This window comes from Zonotrichia leucophrys, chromosome 1A (genome assembly GCF_028769735.1).
Source record: "Zonotrichia leucophrys gambelii isolate GWCS_2022_RI chromosome 1A, RI_Zleu_2.0, whole genome shotgun sequence".
In the NCBI taxonomy this organism is placed as follows: Eukaryota; Metazoa; Chordata; class Aves; order Passeriformes; family Passerellidae; genus Zonotrichia; species Zonotrichia leucophrys.
Window position 1 is genome coordinate 24,520,796 of NC_088170.1, and position 17,500 is coordinate 24,538,295.

General features: G+C 39.3%; 1 protein-coding gene across 2 annotated transcripts in view; it reads right to left on the reverse strand.

Annotated features, from left to right (window-relative positions):
• The window catches only part of ZFC3H1 (zinc finger C3H1-type containing), a 40,962-nt gene extending 26,844 nt beyond the window's left edge, over positions 1-14,118 (reverse strand). Inside the window, exons 1-8 of one of the 2 annotated variants that reach the window (XM_064701944.1) lie at positions 13,463-14,118; positions 8,762-9,181; positions 5,110-5,168; positions 4,668-4,866; positions 4,258-4,484; positions 2,641-2,764; positions 1,445-1,545; positions 315-518 (exon numbers count right to left, since the gene is read on the reverse strand). In XM_064701944.1, coding sequence (XP_064558014.1) covers positions 315-518; positions 1,445-1,545; positions 2,641-2,764; positions 4,258-4,484; positions 4,668-4,866; positions 5,110-5,168; positions 8,762-9,181; positions 13,463-14,051 — 1,923 coding nt within the window. In that variant the 5' untranslated portion in view covers positions 14,052-14,118. Of the gene's footprint in view, positions 1-314; positions 519-1,444; positions 1,546-2,640; positions 2,765-4,257; positions 4,485-4,667; positions 4,867-5,109; positions 5,175-8,761; positions 9,182-13,462 lie in introns of both variants that reach the window. The other variant, XM_064701943.1, reaches the window with a different exon arrangement.
• Positions 14,119-17,500: the final 3,382 nt, after the last annotated feature.

Genomic DNA, 17,500 nt, shown 5'->3' on the forward strand with positions numbered 1-17,500 from the left:
ACATCTTTTCCTAAGAGGCTGAAACAAAGTTACTTGTCTTACTTTCTAAATGAAAAGTTCAAAAGTAATAAACATTTTCTGGCAGAAAACCCCCATTCCTTTGACTTAATCCATTTTCAGTACCTTGAAGTTTTATAATTCCTTCAGAAATAACAAAAAGGTGCAATTTACAATTCCAGAATGGTTCTTGTTGATTGTTAAGCCTCTAGAAATGCAGCGTAATACCCCTGATAAGCCTCACTTACAGCAGGTCACACTGAAATTTTGGTCAGGACTGCCATCTAGAGGCTTACATTCAAAAAACAATAGAGTACCTCAGCTCTGAAAGCACGCTTGTTGGCTAGAGACTTGAGTAACTCTTCTCTTAAGAGCATCTCCTCCTCCTCTTCCTCATCAGCAAAGGGAGGTTTTGGTGGCTGCTCCGGCTCTTCAGGGGGAAGAGGGGGAAGAGGTGGAGGTGGCTCAAGAGAAACACAAGGAATACCCTCCATGTAAAGATGGCTCAAAGATGGTACGGGCTGAGAAAAGAAAATAAAACAAAGGTTTGAAATGTGGAAATTACTACTTTATGATTACTTAGCAGAGGTTGAGACTGAGATCATTCCACGATTTACAAATAATTTAAACTGTGTCCTTTTAATTAACATTCAAACTACATTTACATCCCTGTCAAAGGCTGTGATTGAACAGTAAGTTATTTCTCACAGAGGTTAATGGAAGCAATAAACTTAGATTTAGATAGCGGAAGCTGTGGAGAAATACAAACTAAATGTAAGAGAGACTCTGAACCAGAGGTCATTTAGCCAGAGAAATATAGTTGACCAGCACTCTTTAAACAGTTTTATGGAAGTGTCTTAGCTAACACAATTACAATTTCCCTTAGTCGAAAGTTCAGAAGCTGTCATGAGAAGAAATGGTACCTTTCTATCGCTTTTCTGACAAGAGTAACAATCATTCACTGAAAAAAAAGGGCAATGAAAAAAACTCTGCACTAATTGAACTTCATGTGGACTCTCAGGTGAGAAAACAGAAAACAGAGTCTAGTTGGAATGTAAGTTGGAATGACTGATGAGCTGTATGTCTTGGCTTTTCCGTCCTCTAGGTAACAAGTCAGAGATCAAGCCTATCTACCTACCTACGTGGCCTAGAGATAAGGGGCAAAGTTGCCTTGTGCTAATAGTTCCAATTCATTCTTTTTTCTTATGTGCTTCAGACAAATTTTTGTTTTTGTATGAAAAAGCACAGCTCTAGCAATGAAGTGAATTTCAATTGCATCAGCCAAGGGTCAGTTGAAATAAAGACTTTTTAAAAAGCAACCACAAGTCTAAGAGATAGTTCAAGAGAATCATTAAACAGAGTATAGTACCCAAACCAGAATCTAAATTTAATCCTAGCTTTAGCATTAGAAATTGGATACAAAATGAGAATTATCAAGGTTACTTACCGGAATTGGAGGAGGTAGCGGCAAGGAAATTGGTGGTACTGGAGGTGGATAATATCCTCCTATTGGACACTCAAAGAAAGGAGGTTGAACTGGGGAAGAAGCTGTAATTAAAATACTGAATGTAAGATAACTGACAGGTATTTATTAAACAACAAGTCATGCTTTATGCTTAAGATGAAAAGCAAGAGAAAAAAGTATCCAATCAAGTACTGTGCTTAATGAAGTTTTCTCAACTCTCCGTAACATGGAACACAGAAACCCAACTACCTTAAATGCACCTCAGACTCAAGAGTCAACTAATCATTTAGGCTGGAAGAGACTTCTGGAAGGTGTATGACCCAGCACAAGTGCCCAAAGCAGGGCTGCCCCCAAAATCAGGTTGTCAAGTTCCAGGTATATTTGACCACGGAGATTGCGAAACATTTAAGCCTGTGCTAGTAGTGTTTGACTATCTTCTCTCTAAGCAGAATTTGTTTTGTTGCAATTTAAGTGTTGCTACCTGTCCTTCTGCTGCCATTTGACAGATGAGTTTGGCTCTGTCCTGTCTGCAACTACCCACTAAGTAGTTGAAGACAAGAGCAAAATCCTTCCTTAGCCTTCTCAACACAAATGCAGCTTTCTCAGTCTCTTTCTGTAAGCCAAGTGCTCCAGTGTCTTGATGAACTTTATCAAAAACAAGCCTGAAATAGTTTTCCTTAGTCAAAAAGGTCTTTTGCTAGGCTCATTGTAGAATGTCACTCTCTCCTACTGTGAAACCAGAAAACTGGCAATCTCATCAGTGATTCACAGGCCCCTCCAGACAGTGACCCACAACAGTCGCAGTGTCACAACCCAAGCTATGGCTTGCCTGTCACCCAAAGCCATACTGCCAACCCATTTGTCACTCAGTGTCCACTGGGATCCCCAGGCCCTTTTTCTGCAAAGCTGCTGTCTGTCCAGTCAACACCCTGCACAGCTGATTGGGAAGATACAAGCATAAACCTACAGTACTGCCATGAGAAAAATATACACTGAAGACCTTCAAAATCCCACTACAGCAGAGATGGAAAGAGTCAGTGTTAACACAATGAGCTCACCTTAAAATGTTAGTTCTATAATGCAGACAGCTTAAAACACTTTCTTTCTAGAACAGCGACTTATTTCCTACATTTTACCTATTTTTACCAACCACCATATAAGAAAACTGTAAGTCTTACCTGGTGAGTTAGTTTCACTGTCTGTATCCATAGCAACTTCATCGTAATTATCATACTGATATATGCCTCCTGCACTCTCTGTAGATTGCTTATCCAAAGACCATCTCAAGTCTGTATCTGATGACTAAACACACAAAAATGTATTTTATTTACCTGGTCTTACATCATTATTTCAGAGTAAACTACTAAGAAATGAATTCTGAAAGAAAGTCCTTAGAATTTTTTCTTCTAATTGATTTATAAATACAATTTACTTATCTTGTACAAGAAAAAGAAACTGAATATTACTTTTTAATCAAATCCGCTGCAAGTAGCAACTAGACAAATCCACAGGCAGTTTTAAAACTCTATCTCTTCCAGGATGATGGGGTGGGGGGTGTTATGATACATAGAAAAAATTTTTAAATACCTTTTAGGTTATTATATATCTGGTAAATGGACACGGTTATATATTTCTGAAGATTGCAAGTGAATTAAATGCTTTATTACTTCTGGTAGTCTGCCATGATGGCTAGCAAGAATGCTTGAACTACCCTTGCCAGAAACAACTCTCAGGTGAAGAATCTTTTTATTGTACCAGAAGGAGCCACATGCCACACTGAGAAAAACCCAGAGGCAATCATAAATCAGATTGTTTTAAGATCTCCTAACACTGCATGGATACCAATCAACACTCAGGACTGAAAACATGCGTACGACTTCTCAGACTCCTTAACTTGTATCTTTCACAGGCATACAGAAGACATTTTGGTAGCTTCTAGAATATCAACTGTTTGCAGTCAAACATCTTTAGTCTCCATTTTCCACTCAGTATTAATATAACTATGACTCTTTTACAACATGACCTCAAACAGGGAGCCTCAATTCCCTTAGATGCTGTTTCTTCTCACAGCATTAGTGGCTCCAAGCACTTGAAGCACGCAGCAGCTCCAGTGGCTGTATTGCTTCCAGGCTGAACGAAAGAATGCTATAGTAACAGTAATTTTTTTCTGTAATGTACCAATGTTTTAGAGACAGGCATTAGTTACTCAAGTGCCTTTTGCTCAATAGGAGAGAACAAGAACGGCCACGATGACAGCGTGATGACCACTGCACTAACTCTATCACTTCATCAATTTGACACAACATAAAGTAAAACTAATTATCTTTTGTCTCAGCGTATCTTATGTCTCAACAAAATAGATTAAATACTACATTGAAAAAATACTACAAAACAACATTGACATTTTGAAATAAGCAACTCACTGAAGTTGTATACACAGAAAAAGTCTAAAAGTTTCACTAATTGGTTATTGTTAAATTACAGGCTGCTCTTTGATCACTATATTCAAAATGTCTTTGGAAAAAAATGCTTTATCATTGACTTGCAAAGGTACAACTCATAGAAAAACTGATTTTCCAAATCCAAGAGGAATGCTTCTCCAGCATGGACTGTAAACACTGCAGTACATTGAGCTTTTCTTTCATTGCTATATTTTGATTATTCTAGGGGTGGGGGAAGCAGGGAGAAGAACAGGGGGATTCAGAAAGGATGGTGACACAAAACCAGGTGAAGCAAGACAAATCATTCATGAATCCTAAATGTAACACCAGAACATCACATAAGAAATTTCTTACCCTGCTTCTTGATCTCCTCTTTCCTCCAACTAGCTTCATAAATCGATTGTACTGCTCTTCTTGATTTGAGAGGTCCCTAATTTTTCTTATTTCTTCTTCTCTCTTTCTTCTCTCCTCCTCTTCTTCTTGTTTCCTCTGGTCTTCCTCCTTCTGCCGCCTGTCTAGTTCCTTTTGCTGCTGTATCTTCTTTGAGGTCTTTGTCTGTTGCTTCCTCAAAGTTTGCTTGCCTTTAAATAAAGAAGTTTGTGATTAACACCATCTTACCTAATTGGTTCCACCTAATCCTAAATTCTTCAAGAGCTTTGAGTAAATGTGAGAGTTTAGAACGACTAAAGGCTCATTGCTCACATTTGCTTTTTTTTTTTAGGCTATGCCATTGACAGCCATTTCAGTAACATCAAACTTATTACCTGTAGTACTAGGTTTTTTTGTTGAATGTGCTTTTGTACTGGTTTTGATTTTCTGTGTTACACTTTTCGTTTTTGTTAATTTTTCCTTGCTCTCCTTCATCACCTGTTGTTCTTTTTGCTGCCATTTTTTACTAGCAGACTGAAGTGCAAGAAGCCTAAGTTGCAATTCAGACATCTCCTCCTCATCATCAAGCAGTTTCTTGAGAAGAAAACAGAAGAAAGGACAAGACAAAAAGTCAAGAAACATAATTCAGCAACTTTTTCTTTGCAAGGTCTTTTGAAATCTTTCCCCAATATTTTTACTAAAAGAAAGCTCAAAATAGTGTAATTTATTAAAAACTGACAGTTCCTATTACTGGAATGCTTCTGGACTGCCATTTGGAAAAAGCTATCAAGTACAATAATGCAATCATGCCTCATCTATGGAGGAATATTTTCTTACCTTTTCGGATGCAACATCTGAACTGCTAAGCTTTCGCACTGATGTTTGCTCTTTGTCTTCTGTACCTTCCAAGAGAAAAATACCATATTTTTGAACAAGCTCTTTCTCCTCAGACAGAGCTACATTAAAATGATACATGAATTTTAATCTACATACAACCATATTTTATCAGTATCACTGATACACAGTATAAAACAATAGCAGTGGTACATGCAAGATCACATGAACAAACATTCATATAAATTTGGCATGTCTGATAAAATCATGACTCCATAAGCCTAAGGCAAGACTTGTCATTTCTTAGTAAATCTATCTTAAGGTTCACATGTACTTTGTCAAGAAACAGAAAAACAAATTTGCAAACAAGGGGAAAAGAAGACTTCTTGTCATGTGTTTTATACCCCATCTCATATTAGCTGCTGTCCTGAGCATCTCATATTTCCCTGGCAGCTATTTTGAGTAACTGGTCATTCTTTTGCAGAATTAAATATGAAGGCCCAAAGCTGCAGTAAGAACACACTTACTCCATTTCCCAGCAAAGGCAAACAGAAAAAAGATATTGTGGAATGAATAGTGGAAATGAATAGTACAGCACTGTTTTTCCATAAATATTTAGGTGCTAAAATATTAATTTCTTAGACGTCACAAAATATATCCAATTTTCATAATGTACATATAAACACATATATTGACATACTATATTATATATATATAATATGTATATATATACATATATATATACATTATATTATGTATACATGTATACAAAATGCTGTACATATTGCAGTATTACATAATTTATTATAGCAAATAGTCAGTAATATAATTGGCTGAAAAAAGTTATGCATTTTTATATAACCATCCATGCTTATAAGCATCAGACAAAGGAAAAACTTCAGAGGAAGAGCAATACAGCAAAAGAACTCCAAGCTTCTCTAAATTTTCTTTCTTCAAAGGAAGATTCCTTCCCATTACTCAAACTGGTGAAAAATAAATTCCAATTCTGTACAGCTTTAACCTTTCCTAGCATTTCATAAAAATTACATTCAGAAAGGCACTGTTTAAAGTACAGCAATATCTTATACGTAAACAAAAATGAAACTTAAAAAATGCAGGTGGTCTTCCTCTTTGCACAAGCATGCATTTTTTAAAAATGCACTTCCAAAAAAAAAAAAGAAGAGTAATATCTAATACCCATATGAACTATAGAAAAACTTTTAAGAAGTTAGTATAGTTATGTGAAGTTCCTAACTATCCACTTCACAGGATGAAAGCGGGAAGACAGATAGTACAGTAGGTTTTTTTATGCAAGCACACGAAGGGACATTCTATACAAGTACAAATGCTCTTTCAAACCAGAAGGGGACAACACGGACACAACAGACTAAAGCACAACACAGGAAGTAAAGTAGAGAATACGGTCAAGCCTGTCAGAGCACCTGAACCACAAGGTTCAGAGAATCACAGAGAATTAATATGACAGACTGAAACTTTTGTAAGTTTTAAGACAATTTCCTCAACTTTTGCAAGCCTGCAGAAACACCTAGCACAGTATTTAAAAAAACATAAAATGTGAAAACCAAATTTTGCTTATTTCCCAACACATGTAGCAGGTATTGTGACAGTAAAGAGATTAATGTAGCATATATTCACTTAAAACATATGAATCTGCAATAACTCCAATTAGCTGAATTTTTCTTTGGAAGCCTGCCTTGTTGTCATAAACATTCACTCATACATAACCTGTCTGCTTTCATATCATTCATATATCATAGATTTGAATATCATGAAAAAATTAAATGCTTTTAATACGCATATTACAGCATCTATTTCTCACTATTATATCAACTGTATTATCAACTTCAGTGCTTTTTAAGTTTGGAAACTGGATTTTTGAGACTATTTTGCTTTTTACACAGCTGTTTTACTCCTGTCAGGCTATGTACTCATCCACAGACTACTAGTTTTTCTTTTATTACCAAAATGTGGGTAATAAAAGAATGTGTCAATAAAACCTGTATGACCTCTTAAAGAACACCAAAAAAAACCTATTATTAATGGGAAACACACAAGGGGGAGAAACTACCCAGAATGAGGTGGTTTGACCAATAATTATCAGTTTTCTCTTTTGTTTTCTTTACAAGACCTGTCTTGTTTCTGAAGTCATACATAAATCATTCTGACTTTTAGTGCTCTAGTCCTACCTTTCTTCATATTCCATATTCCTGCCAATTACTCACCTGCATTCTTATTCAATCCATTAACTACTTTGTCTCTTCCCACTCAAATTGACAGTTTACACACACTGGCAAATTAGTGAACACCAGATGACAAGTGATAGCCCCAGGCACCACCCTCAACCACAGCAATCACTTCTTAGAACGACATGCTGCCTTCAGAGTAGGAAGCTTATGTCGGCTGCCTTATTTTGCTGCAGACTCAGAAGTCAGCTCAAGGGCTCTTAGTACAGGCCAGGTGGACATGATCACTTGTTTTTCAGTAACTCAGGGGTAAGGCATCTCAGCAATTACCCTTTTCAGTCAGCAGCCCAGAACTATCTTAGACAAGGCATTCATATTCTACTCTTGAGCTTCATTTTGTCTACAAATCCTTTCCATTTCTGGCCTATGATTTCTTGACTACTCATGAATACCAACAATGATCAAAGTAATTCTTGTGAAAATATCTTATGGTGTTAATAACAACCAAGGTTGTGGGTTTGATCCCTGTGTGGGACATCAACTTTTAAGAGTCAGACTTGACGATCCTTGCCCTCCAACTCAGAATACTCCATGATCCTCATCTTACACTTAAGCTAACACAAAAAGGTGAAATGCAGAAAAAGGGGTCTCTGAATGTTCTCTTTTCAGCTAAAAAACCCACATTTTACTTCTGCAGAAAAGAAACAAGGCAAAAGCAGAAGTAAAACTTTCAGTAGACAGTCAATGATTACTGCTGTGAGCAGCAATTAAAACCTTCAAGTCTTGTCCTCATGCTTTTTGCTAATCAATCAAACACATTGTTTAAAATACAAATCCAAAGCAAAAGCATGCTTCAAAACATGTTTATGTAATTCAATGAATTAAAAAACACAAGAGATAAGTACATTAAATCTTTCACTTGTAACTTCTAACATTTTAATTAAAAAGTTTTCCCCAACACCTAATAAATACAATAGGTAACACTGATGCCTTAAGTTTTAGCTTTCATATTTTTCAGATTCTGTACTGCCTTAGTGTGCAACTGTGAACTTCATATGAAGTGTTATCAAGTTCTCTTCACATTTCAGTTAGACAAAACAATCCTTTTCCAGCTTGAGACCCAAGGACACCATTGCAGCTTCAGGCCCAAAAAGTGTGAGCAACAGCAAATTGAGGAGAGCAATCTACGAGGATGGGACTTCAAAATCTGAACCTGTAATTGGACAATTAACCCCAATTCATAAATGGACCAAAAATAAAACTGTTAACACTCGGGACCAAGCGTCCATCTTAGGTGGAGCCACAGCCAGGCTCTTGTACTGCCTAAAGTGCACCCTTTGAAGGCCTTTTTAATAAATACCTACTTTATTCCTTTAATACTGTCTAGCCTCTGTTCTAGGTAGCCTCACAAGGCATCAACAGCTAAAATAACTTTACAAGTATTTCTTTACCTTGGCCAGATTCTGTTGCTTCAGATTTTTGCGAGGACTGCTTCATTCCTTCTTTGCCTTTTTTCAATCTGCTCCTCTCAGCTGGAGTAGGCAGTTTTTGTCTGAGAGGTTTCAGTTCAAATGCCTGAAAGCCCATAACCGGATTTTTCTCCTCAGGAGGTCCTTCTTTTACAGAGTCCGTTTTAATACTGTCATTTTCTACACTTTTTTGGTCCTCAGTGTCCACTGTTTTTTCACCATCTTGTTTTTCATTTTCTTCCCTGTTGCTCAAAGCCAGTCTTTCATCTTTATTAATGTGTTCAAGTTCTAATTGTATCTGCTTATACTTCAAGAGCAGATCCTCAAAACTTTCTTCCACAGAGCTTTCATTTTTAGAAGAGTGGTTCTGCTTTCTAGATGGGGACCTTCCAAAAGTTTTAGCTGAAATACGGGTTAAGAAATTCAAGACAAGAACTTGTATAATCTTAAAACAGTATCAATATTACCACTGAAGACCAATTAAGACAAATGTAACTTATGACCATTCTCATATATTTTACCTTAACGCTAGTTTGAAAAATATTCTGAATAAATACAACCAGCATGCAAAAGCTGTAGCCATTATTACATACTGACAAACATTTTCTCAAACTGACAATTTCAAATATCCTACTTATGACAAGAAGCTCATGAATTGCTAAGAAGTCTCATCTCTTACTCACACCACCCTCCTGGAAACAACAGCTATAATGTTGACATGGTTCTCTATCATGGAAAGTCAAAATTCCAGAATTCATAGTACTGACTTGCCATCTCACATTCTGAAAAAGACAGGTTAAATTCTTTCTTACTCATTTTAGACTTCCATAAAATGCCACATCTAGCCAATACTAAGTCAGGCCATAGCACAATTACACACTGCAGTAAATACAGTTCAGCAAATCAGGTAAGGCAAAGAAGAATCAATGAACAACTGAAGGGAATAAAAAAAGTAACAAAGACTTGAAACCAAAACATTCAGAAATGCTGAAGACAACTGACAATTACTAATTACTCAGAAAAGTTTACCAATGAATGTTCAAGGCAAACAGTGGAAATATTCTTAGGCACCGCCATCCATAGCAAAAGTCGCCACTATTTTGTCACTATCAACTCCTCTCACCTTAAGCTGACCCTCGAAAATGATCATGTAAAATAATCAGGCTCAAGGGGAAATCTTTCAGGATACCAAGTCAGGTTTTACTCATTTGACTCACAGTATCAACCCCACTGTGATAACAGCTGACTCACACACTCAGTTACACAAAACGCTTTTTGAACAACATCATCTCTTAAAACAATACGCAGAGTAAAACTAGAGGATAAAATAGGTGTCCTCTGAATGCAGACATACTGAATCCAAAGGAAAACATACTTGTCTTCTGCTCTCAACAAGCACTGACTACTTGGATGTTTCTATGCGTTAAGTTCTAACATTAGTATGAAGAATCTCTGTAAGTATCCTGCAAAAGCTACTTCCGTAATAGCAGGAAATGTTCTGCTTTACAGTGCTTTCTCAAGTGTCAGCACAAAAAGCAGAAACCAGCAAAGATAAACTACATAAAATCCAAAAAGCAATCAAAACAGTCTATAAATATGTTTAAAATGCTAAAAGCTGAATGCAGTAAAACACCAAATTATGCAATAAGAATATCTGCTGAATTCCCTTCCAACACATATCTACTTCCAAAGAGCCAGCTACGTTCGTAATTTCGTAAGTCACAAGGAATTTTGAAGCTAATAAGTCTAACTGCTATTTGCTATTGGAATACTTAAATAGCTTCCAAAGTCATCTGGAGATGGATAACAAGACAGTTTTGAGATTTTTTTTTGTGCTCAGGATAATACAATTGCTAGAAGCTCCCACCAAGAAATTCTGTGGTTCAGATATGTACAAAAATTTTTTTAGTGCTTCTACACATAGAACGCAAGACTCCATTAAGTGCTGTGAAAGGCAGACAAGCATGTACATTTTGAAACAACTGCGCTACAACCAACTCAAGAGAAACGTCATCCAAGAACCAAAAAGAAGAAACTGGGAGTTAGAAATGAAGAAAAATGTACACTGCAAAGAGTTCAGAATTCAATGGAAACAGGAAGTTCCATAATGGTTCTGTATTTCAGACTCAAATTCCACAATTCGCTATGCAAGAACTCCTGGAGAATTACTATATAACAGCTTAACATTAAAGTTGCCAAGAATTGAAAGAGAAAAGCCTAAAAGCTAACATCCAAAAAGAGTAACAGGAATTATTTAAGTGCTCTATCTTAAAGAATGTCCCTTATTCCACTTAAATATATATTCCTATAAAACATGGTGCAAAGCACAAGTTCCAAGGATAAATCAAGTAAACAATCCCTGTCTTACCAGACTGTCATGGTTTACCCCCCTCAGCAACTTATTACCTCACACTCTCACTCCTCCCTCCCTTCCATGGTGGGATGGGGAAAGAACTTGGAAAAGGGAAATGTGGGTTGAGGGAACATGGACTGATAAAAGAACAATAAAAATCAAGTAAAATAGTAATAATAATGAAAATGGAGATAACAAAAAGAGTAGAATAACGCCCAAGGAAGGAGAGTGATACACAACACAATTGCTCACTACCCACTGAGAGATGCCCAGCCCAGCCCCAGGCAGCAACCAGGGGCTCTCAGCCAGCTCCCCACAGTCCATACACTGGACATGGCATTCTGTGGGATGCAACACCACTTTGGCCAAGTTTGGGTCTGTTTTGCACACTACCAGCTTCTTGGGCACCTCCTCACCGGCACAGCATGGGACACTGCAAGTCCATGACTCAGTGTAGGCACTTCTCAGCCTAACAAACTTCTCAGTGTATTATCAACATTATTCTCACATTACACCCAAAACACTGCCCTGTACCGCTACTAAGAAGGCCAAAATCAGGACTCAAGACACTTGAAACATTTTCCAGAGGGAACTTCCACAAGCCTCCTTGTACCAGTTGATATGAAAGTCTCCTCTGAAGTCACTGAACTACAGTGGTACTCCACTAATGTTACCAACATGAAGGTATCTTAGTATTGATTAATTCTCTAAAATTGACTGTATTAGGTGGCAAGGAAGTTTAAAAAACAGAAAGTAACTCATATTGAGGGAAAATCATGGACCTTCCTTAACTATATGATCCATAAACAATTGAATGGTCACTTACTAAAGAGCAAGAGTAACATAATATCCGCCATCTACCACGTTTCAACAGATGTTTAAATCTTAAGTGCCAAGAACAAGAACACTTCCAACATCTTCATTTTCTACTTTTGATTTGAAAATGGAATTATTCATTTCGGAATCTCTTTTAATTAAAAGAGAGAAGGAGACTGCATCAGTCTCACTAAGAAACATTACAAGTTCTGTTTTGGACAATCTCCACATTTGTCCTGCTAAACTCCTTATACAGAAAGGAACAACCTCCAGGTAGTCAGAGCAACACTACAAAGAGACTTGAAATCTGTTTTCAGCATTAGAATTGTCTTACTGTGAAACCTTAGGCAAATCATATCTTCACTTGCCTGTCAGGATAAAACCCTTCAATGAAAGGCTCCAATGAAGCCTTCAATAATGCCATAATTTTGCCATAAATAAAATAATCTCTATGGCTAATTTACACATTCCATCTATATTTAAACAAATAAATATTAATTACATAAATAATAATCTTGTATCTAAAACAAGATTCAAGAGACCCAAGAAATCAACCCATGCAGTTGGTTCTAGCAAAAACACATCCTTTGACTATTGACATGAAGGACAATAGAACACTGTAAAATTCTGGAGAATAGGATTTAACCACTATCTCTCTTGCTCACTGCTTTTACACTCATCTACATTTTCAGTAAGGCAACAATGCAGTCACATCAAGTAACCGAGGTGCCCCAAGCTACACTCAGCATCAGTTCTTTACTTCCTCTAGCAGAAAAGAAAAATTAGGCAAGCTTTTCCCACCACTTTTGCCATTTCTGCTCCGAAAAGCACAAAATATCGGAATTCTTGTAATGAATCACCTAAACTCTTAAGAGCAATCAGTGGAGAACATCCTACCAGAAATGGTGGGTATGGCTTTTATCTGAATGCCCACACAAACTACAATTTGTGTGTGCAGATCCACTCCAGCTTAGCTAAAACTGACTAAAGATAAACCTATGTGTAATAGCCTCTGAAGGGATGAAAGTGAAAATGAAAAAAACACTAGATCCTTTATTGCCCAATACGGTAAATTAACAAGCTTAGGGTTCTATCTTTACAATTGTGACACTAATTATACATATTAAAATTGCCGCACCAAAGACTGACCCCACTTCACAATATTCGCACTTAGGACTAGAAAAGCAGCCGCCCGAATCCAACCGACAAAACCTTCCTTTCAGGCTATGCTTTTCCTTTTTCCCTACACCCGAAGGACCGGCCAAGCCGCCAGCTAGGCCACGGCTGTAATCCGACTTCCCAGCAGCCTCTCCTTAAGCAGGGCCGGCTGCCCCGGCCAATCCCCAGGATTAGCTTTGGAGCTTCCCTCTCCGTTAGCGCTGCGGGAATCCCGCTGCCAGCGCGGAGGGAAACGCGTCCCTTCCCACGGCTTTCGGCCACGTAGCGCGGCACGGCCACACCCAGGCCCACCGCAGCAGCACGGGCCCCCCGCCCCGCTCACGTCTCAAGGATACATTTCCGAGGCGAGGGCTCCCTCCAGCCCTGGCTGCTGCTGAACCCGGCGCCGCCTCCCCCTCCGGGCGGCCTCCCGGGAGGGTTGCCCGGCCGATCGCTGCAGCCTCGGCTCCGGCCCCAGCGCCCACCGCCCCGGTAGGGCCGGCCTCGGAAGCGGAACCGATCCAGGGCGTTGTGGCTGCGCTCCCAGAAGGAGAGCCGGGGGCCCGTGTCGGAGTGCGAGCCCGGCGGCATCCGCGGCGCCGGCGGGTGGGAGCGGAACGAGTCCTTAGGCCGGTAGCCGCCGTGGCCGTGCACGTGTCCCGTGTCGGGCGGAGGCTGGTGCCGCGAGCGCGGGAAGGGCCGCCCGGGGGAGGACATGGAGCCGCTTCCGTGGAGCCCGGGGGGCGGCCGGCGCCTCGAGTACGGCCTGCTACTGCTGCTGCTGCTACCGCCGCTACCGAGGCCGCCGGCATGCTCGGAGCCGCCGCCATAGGGCCCGAAGCCGTTGTTGTCATCGTCGCTGATCTCGCCATCCTCCAGCTCCCCTTCCTCCTTCGGGGAGAGCCCGCTGGGGTCGGGCGCGGCCGCCGCCTCCGCGGCCGCCATGGGCCCACGACAACGGTCTCGGCGCGCCCTGCGGCCCCTCGGCTGGCCCGCGCGGACTCTCGCGAGACCACGCCCCGTCCCTCCTGCCTGGGAGGAGACAGAGCCGAGATGCGCAAGAGAAGAAACGGCTCCGGGCGACGCCCCTATTGCGGGGTATCCTGGGTAATGTAGTTCTTCGCTCGGGGCGAGACCGTGCAAAGCACGGCCGGGGGACGCCGGCCCCTCAGCCAATCGCGCAGCGGCGGCGGAGGGCGAGCGCCAATGGGCGCGGGGCCCTCCATGTTGGTAGGGGAGCGGGTGGGGAGGAGGAGGCCGCCATCTTATCGAAGGGCATGGCGTTGCGTGGGAACGGAGCGGTGGCATGGCGGCGGGCTGCCCTGTCCTGCCCTGTCCTGTCCTGCCCTGCCCTCCGGCGCAGGATGATCAGTGGCAGCTCCCTTTAGCGCCGTCCAGGCTGCAGGAGCTTGTGCCTCCTGGGTGCTGGGTGCCATTTCTCTGTTGGTGCGGCCTGTGCCCTGCTGCTCTCCCCAACCGTGCACAGGCTGCTAGAGAAGGGAAAGCAGCAAGTGTTCAAGCATTAACCCCCAGAACTCTCCTAGTAGCTAAACTAATGTTAAAATCTTTAAGAAGGAGGTTTCTGCAAAGCCTTCCAGAGCTGTAATTGCCTGTAAGTGAAATGTCCTAATGCCTTCAGTGAAAAAGTGCTAAGTGAGTATCAGAGAATGTAAAACTTCATAAACAAATAATTTGTTTTATTTTGGTATCTCTAAGTAGCATTCTGTTGCTACCTGGTTGGTTGTTGAGGGACACAGCATCCTACCAAGACTGCTGACTGGAGAGCAGTAATGACTTGCTTGTGCAGAAAAAAACTAATTTTAAGTAAAACTTTCTAAGTCAGATTGGTGTCTCCTGTAAAACTCACAAAGCCTGACTTTGAAAACTGAGAAACCTGAGAGGTTCCTTTGAATTATGCATGCTAAATGTCTTTGCAGATTTGCCATGGTTTTCAAACTTGGAGAAGGATGGCTGCTTCTTCATGCTTTCCCTGAGAGTGAATTATTAAGATGTTTTGTAGGGTATTTTTTAGTGAGTAATGTGCTATGAAATCACAAGCACCAAAATAAAACTCAGTATCGTGTTGCTATTTATTTCCCCTTGCCTTCCTTTCTGGACTTTGTTTAAATCCAGCAAGAATAGAGAGAGTGGATAAAGCGTATGCTTTGTAAAATCCAAAATGTTGTGCCAAACAAGCTTCCTTTTCTTTGTTCAAAACACTTTTCACCCTCTTTTTTTTGATCTAACAGGACAAACTGAGTCAAAATAGATAGCATTGCAGTGACTTCATACAAAACAGGATAGAGTAATGGAAGATGTATATCATATCCGAAATTTCTCAATTTTTTTTTCTGTTTAAAACAATATGCATTCTTTGAAGATATTTACAGGGAAGCAAGTTAAAGGCTTGCTGTTTCCCCCCCCCTCCCCAGCCCATGTATACATCATTCTACATTAGTATGCTCTTTGTGTCAGTACTTCTACTCAAATTGTTGGTGTCTCTAGGAATCATGCTTGCATTATTTTACACATCCCACAGGACTAAAAACATGCAAATATTACATAGGACATACTGAAAACTTTCTCAAGTAGCAGCTGGAGGCCAAGCAGGTTTTTAAACATTGCTAGGTGCCTATGTCCATGTCTGAAATCTAACCCCCTGTAGTTACAAAGCAGTTTCAGTATCACTACATGTAAGCTGCAGAAATTTCCCTCCCAGCACATGTCCTTACTTGGGCATCCCAGGGCTTTGCACGTATCTCATTCCAGCTGCATTTGAACAGTTACCCTGATTTTTAAGTGTGTTCATGAACCAGTAGGAAATTACTATCAGTATCTTTTAGACAGAAAAGGAAAACATTTCTAGAACTGTCAAATACTGGCAAAACATCAGCTCTTTTATGGGAAATTACCCTGACGGGTATTCCCACTCTATTGATTTTTATTGCATGTTTGCTTACTGTTCATCCAACATGCGTGCTGAATTTATTAAAAAATGCTATATAATCTGTATTATAAATGTCTAAGAGAAAACTTAACCATCTGTACTTAATCATCTGTAAAAGAATACCCTGAGAATCTTCCAGCAGTTTTGTATATCCTGTGGTATCAAATGTCCCTTCTTTCATTTCAGTCATCTGATATTCCTAGCTTTTTGCTATCATCTAGGGTTATCACATGAGTAATTTTAAATTTTCAGAAACAAGCAGATTCACCACAGTTATTAAATAGAGAAATTGATAGTGTTAAGTTCTTTTCTGTAAAGGGAATAAAAAGGCACGTGTAAAAAGAATGTGTTTTTCTGATGGTTTTGCTACCTACACATTTGAACAAAGGCCATAAACATTTGAAAACTGCAAGGGAGCTGCCATTCAAGTAGAAAACATGAAGAAACTTCCTTGCTTATGACATAAGTAATAGATAAAGAATTTTTTTGTGAGATTTCATTGAAATGTGTGAACATAAGAGAAAAAAGAAAGAAATTTTATTTTAGCTGCATTTGACTTCATGCCTGTGTAACAGATTATATTGCTGCTGGAGAAAAAAAAATTATTAAATAGTGAATATATTTTCAGTAAAGGACAAATAATTTAAAATACAGAAGATAGTACATTTTAGTACAGGAGCACAGAATTTAACTTGTTTCAAAGTTTGAGGCACGAAATTAGTTACATGTTTACCATATAAATTAAATTCAGTGATAAAAAGTAAAGTGGATTTTGTTTTTGCAGAAGCACAGTCTGAGTTACAAGAACTTGGTCAGATTTCAGACATGTAAGACATTCAGTATTTTTTGGTACTATAATATTTGGCTTAGGCTAAAATTAATTTTACTCTTCTTGCTTTGCAAGTGTTAATTACTATCATAGGTTCAGGGTAGATCCCCTAGTTGGTGAGGTAACAAAGATAAATATATTCTTAGCATTTCTTCCACAGTTTTGTAGTTTTTCCTGTGTTCTGCCTGTGCCAGCTGACACAATGTCCAGTTAATCCACAATTTGACACTGTTGCACAATTTGACATAATTTTGTTGTTCTGTTTCTTAACTCATTTCTTCTGGATTATTTTTATTTTTGTTTCTGTTTTTTTTTAACAGAAAGTTTGGTGAAATCTTCCAAAGAAGAAAGTTTCTATCCAATTAGGAACATCCAACTTCAAAATAAGCAGTAAGTGTAGGTAATTTCTTACTGAACATAGTCTGAACACAATGCCTTCAAAATGTCTTGAACAAAATGCCTTCAAAATATATATGAAAGTAAAAACAAGTAAAAATTAGAGGAGACTGTAAGATTGAAAAAAGAACAAAGAATCACATTCAAATAGCAGCACAGAGCTGCATAATGATAGAATTAAATGCTCACCTCATGACATGCTTAAAATTAATTAATATTTTA